This window comes from Entamoeba nuttalli, assembly GCF_000257125.1.
Source record: "Entamoeba nuttalli P19 unplaced genomic scaffold asmbl_2153, whole genome shotgun sequence".
Classification (NCBI taxonomy): Eukaryota; Evosea; order Mastigamoebida; family Endamoebidae; genus Entamoeba; species Entamoeba nuttalli.
This window is the reverse complement of record NW_008575110.1, coordinates 1-3,969: the sequence shown is the minus strand read 5'-3', so window position 1 is coordinate 3,969 and position 3,969 is coordinate 1. Positions and strand designations below refer to the sequence as shown.

The window sequence follows — 3,969 nt, the reverse complement described above, 5'->3', positions numbered from 1 at the left end:
GAAGATGAATCAGGTGATGGTGGGACTGAAGATGAATCTTCTGGAGGATTAACTGTTGAGCTTTCTGATGGTTCATCTGGTGTTGTACCACTGAAATATTTTCCTGGTTTTCCATCACAATCTGGTGTGCCTCCTTGAAACGGCCACATGCATGGGTTGTAAATTGTTTTACCACACTTGCATTCTAAGCCATTAGGACAAGTTGCTTGCTTAAATCTGGATTGTCCATAACACCAATAATATGTTGTTGAGTCAACACAATAAAACCCACTTTCAAGACCATCACAATTGGTTCGTTGACCAAATGTGATATTTAAACCATAACTTAAAGTCATGAATATAGTAACTGTTAAAACAGCTAATTTCATCTGTTTTTGTTCTTTTCTAAAACGGAGATTAAATGTGTCTTGGTTTCATCTCGTCAAAGAAGATGAGCAAATCAGCGGGTATAGCTTTTCGTTTTGGAGAAATGCAGTTCTTAAAAAAACAAGAAAAATGAAAAACAAAAAGACTGAAAATACGAGAGAATGAGCGAAGAAACCAATACAACAGCAGAGACTGAACAAGTCTTAGAAACTACAAATCCAGAAGAGACAACACCAACCGAAAAGAAACCACGTCAATCAAAAAAAACAAAAGAGGAGAAACCAAAGAAAGTCTTAGTTAAACAACATAAAAAAACAAAGAAAGAACGAGAAGAAGAAAAGAAGCCTATTCTTCCAAAATACCTTATTAAGAAAATAGAACGACAAGAAGAAATCAAGAAAGAACGAGCTGAAAGAGAAGAGGCTAAAAAGAAAGAGAAACGAGAAAAGCAAGAAAAGAAAGAACAAGAAGAACGTCTAGAGAAGTTAAGGAAGAAAGAAGCTAAAAAAGAAAAAGCAAAACAATATAAAAAACACGAAAAGAAACAAAAAGACAAAGAAGAAGAACAAGAAAATAAACCAGAAAGAAAAAATTTAACATTTTAAGTGAATTAAAAAAGAACAAAATTGATTGCATTGAATTAAATAAAAAACAACCCTTGTTATAATTTTTAATTATAAATTTTAATAAATTAAAAAAATAAAAAGAAGACAAAAGAAATGAGCAAAGTCACTGAACAACAAACCATTATTAATAAAACAGTTGATTTGATTGAAAAACAAATTAAAGGGTGGGGTGTGTTATGTCAAATGATTAATGAAGGTGTGCAACGATTTAATGATAGTAATGAAGTTAATGAAAAAGAAGAACAAATTATTGGATTACATGCATTAAATGAACGTCTTGAAGAGATGTATCATTCTATGGAAATAGCTGTCAATAATACAAAGAGTCGAATTCTTAAATTACCAATTGGAAATGATTCATCAGTGTATCAACATTACCATCATCAATGTGAAATGATTGAACAAATAGTAAAATGGTATTGTGTTGAATGGATAGTAAGAGATAATTTAATACAACAATTAAATCATTACATATCTACAATACAAGTACAAGAATTACATGATAAATGGAAGAATTATAGTCATAGTAATGAAAGTTTGTATTTATTGATTTTAATAATTAAAAAGTACAGAAAATGATTTATAGTTCAAACCATGATTGATACATTAAAGACATGTAGAAGTTTCAGTGGAATAGTGAATAAGAATTTAAGATAATTGAATTGTTTTAAAGAATAAAAAAAGATAAAGAAAAAAAATACACAGTTAATATACTAATTTATAATATTAAAAATGATTGAATTTCTGGGACAGGAATTATATCTAATTGAACGATTTTAAGAGAGATTATTTGATGAATTAGTCTTGCGACTTCAATGATTTTGATCATATTTAATTTATTATCGAAGAACAATGTAATACTTGATTGAATTTTCATTTCATGTTTCCAAATTTCAATGACAGGGATTTTTATAGAGAATTGAGGAAGTTCATTAAACATTCTTTTATATTCATAATAATTATTATCATAACTAAATAATGAATTTAATTTATCATAAAGTTTTTTATATTTTTTATCTAATTTAGCTAATTTCGGATATTCATTAAATTTACTTCTTAATTCTCTGATAAAAGTAAATAAAAAATTGAAATCGTTTTGTTCGAGTAATTCTTCAAGTAATTTTAAAATATATTTAATTTCATTTTTTTTAGTAATTAACTTCATAAGTTTTTTAGTAATTCTTTTAACGAGATGAATCCATTCATTAATATTTTCATTTTCTTCGAATTTAATGATGTTATTAACATTAATATTTTCTGTCATTCTCCAATCAAATAAAATGAGTTGTTTTGCTAATATTTTTGGTGGTAATTTTTGATAATTGTTAATATCAAGAAGTGTTATATCAAATAATTTTTTCTTTGATTTTGTTTTAGGATTATTTCCTGTTATAATAAATCCTTTTGATAATATTAATTCATCTTTTGTTTGAAATTGAATTGAAGTTTGTTTAGTAAGTTGAAATTTGATTTGATTAATAAATGATAATGAATATATTTCATCATTAAAACATTCAAGTAATTTTTTTTCTTTAATATCAAGTGCAATAACACGAACAATTGTAATAACTGTTTGTTCAATTACTTTTTGAAGTAAATTAGCTTTTTCTTCCATTAAATGATGAAAATGAATAAGATCTTTAAGTCTTTTATGTTGTTTAATAATTAAATCAATAAGTTCTTTTTTTGTTAAGAACAATGGGAATGAATAAATAAATGAATCAATATACCTTTTTCCTTTTGGTTGATCAAAAATCATTTCAATAAATTTTTCTTTACTTATTTCTTCTATTTCACCATTTTCATTATATAATGGATCACCATTTGGATTAAATACTATTTTAAATTGATTTAATACATTTTTAATGAATGATTCACAATATGGTAATAATAAATGTTTGTGATTAAAACACATTTCCATTAAAATTCCAACTCCATTCTTTTTTTGTGAAGCAATAAAACATAATTTTTTGAATATTTCTCTAATATTTTGATCAAATCCCCAAACTACCATTCTAAAATCATTATAATTACATTTAGATTCATCTTGAATTAAACAAAAATCATTTTCAAAGAAAAATGTACTAATTTCTTCAATTTCACATTCTTGGTTAATCATATCTAAAATACTTTCTACTAATAAACTTTTATCTCCAAATACATTTCTATTACTCTTTCTCATTTTTCTTTTAATATCATCAGCACTTTTAATTCCTTTAATTTTCTCTTTAGAAAATATAGGACTAATAGAATTTGTTTTTTTAATACTAATTCTTTTATCTCCATCTAAATCTTCACTAAACCTTCTTAATTTTTTTTGAAGAAAATCTTTTTCATTTATTGGTCGAGAAGTGGGTTTTATATCTGATATTGGACTTTCTGTTCCTCCTGTTGTTTTAAGTGTTGAAGTAAATGAATCGGTATTGGATATTGAAAGTGTTTTAGGAGGTGATGTTGAACCACATGATTTTATTATTGAATTAGTAGTACTAGATGACACTGAGTCAAGAGATAAATTATGAATAGAACCTTCATTCATATGACTGGGAAGTGATGAATTTTTTGATGAACTTTTAACCCTGTGTGGAATTTTAAATTCTTGTTGTACAACTGAGTCTGGATGACTTATAATACTTTTTTCACTGTCTGGTGTTTTTAAAGGATAAAGTTCTGTTCTAGAAGAATCATCAATAATTATATCAAACGACCTTTTTTGTTTTGAAACTCTTCTATGAAATGGTTCAATTGAATTTTCATTAACAAATTCAGGTGATCGTTTTAGTTCACTAAATGTCAACATTGGACGAAGACGATGAAAACCACTAATAATTTTCAGATATTCCTAGAATTAAAAAAATTGGTTTTACGTCCGAATTATTATTTATTTAGAAAACTAATAAAAAATCTAGAGAAAAGGTTTGTTATTCGACAAAAAAATAAAACCATAATAATATCTTTTATAACTTCATTTTTTTTT

General features: G+C 25.6%; 3 protein-coding genes across 3 annotated transcripts; 2 read left to right on the top strand and 1 right to left on the bottom strand.

Annotated features, from left to right (window-relative positions):
- Positions 1–527: 527 nt before the first annotated feature.
- Positions 528–971, top strand: ENU1_011730 (hypothetical protein; the record flags this gene model as incomplete). Its single annotated transcript, XM_008856704.1, has 1 exon — positions 528–971. One exon carries the CDS (start codon positions 528–530, stop codon positions 969–971), a length of 444 nt encoding a protein of 147 aa, XP_008854926.1.
- Positions 972–1,085: 114 nt separating this feature from the next.
- On the top strand, positions 1,086–1,649 carry ENU1_011720 (hypothetical protein; the record flags this gene model as incomplete). Its single annotated transcript, XM_008856703.1, has 2 exons — positions 1,086–1,527; positions 1,579–1,649. 2 exons carry the CDS (start codon positions 1,086–1,088, stop codon positions 1,647–1,649), a joined length of 513 nt encoding a protein of 170 aa, XP_008854925.1.
- Positions 1,650–1,710: 61 nt separating this feature from the next.
- ENU1_011710 (hypothetical protein) lies at positions 1,711–3,792 on the bottom strand (the record flags this gene model as incomplete). Its single annotated transcript, XM_008856702.1, has 1 exon — positions 1,711–3,792. The coding sequence occupies one exon, from the start codon at positions 3,790–3,792 to the stop codon at positions 1,711–1,713; it is 2,082 nt and encodes a 693-aa protein (XP_008854924.1).
- Positions 3,793–3,969: the final 177 nt, after the last annotated feature.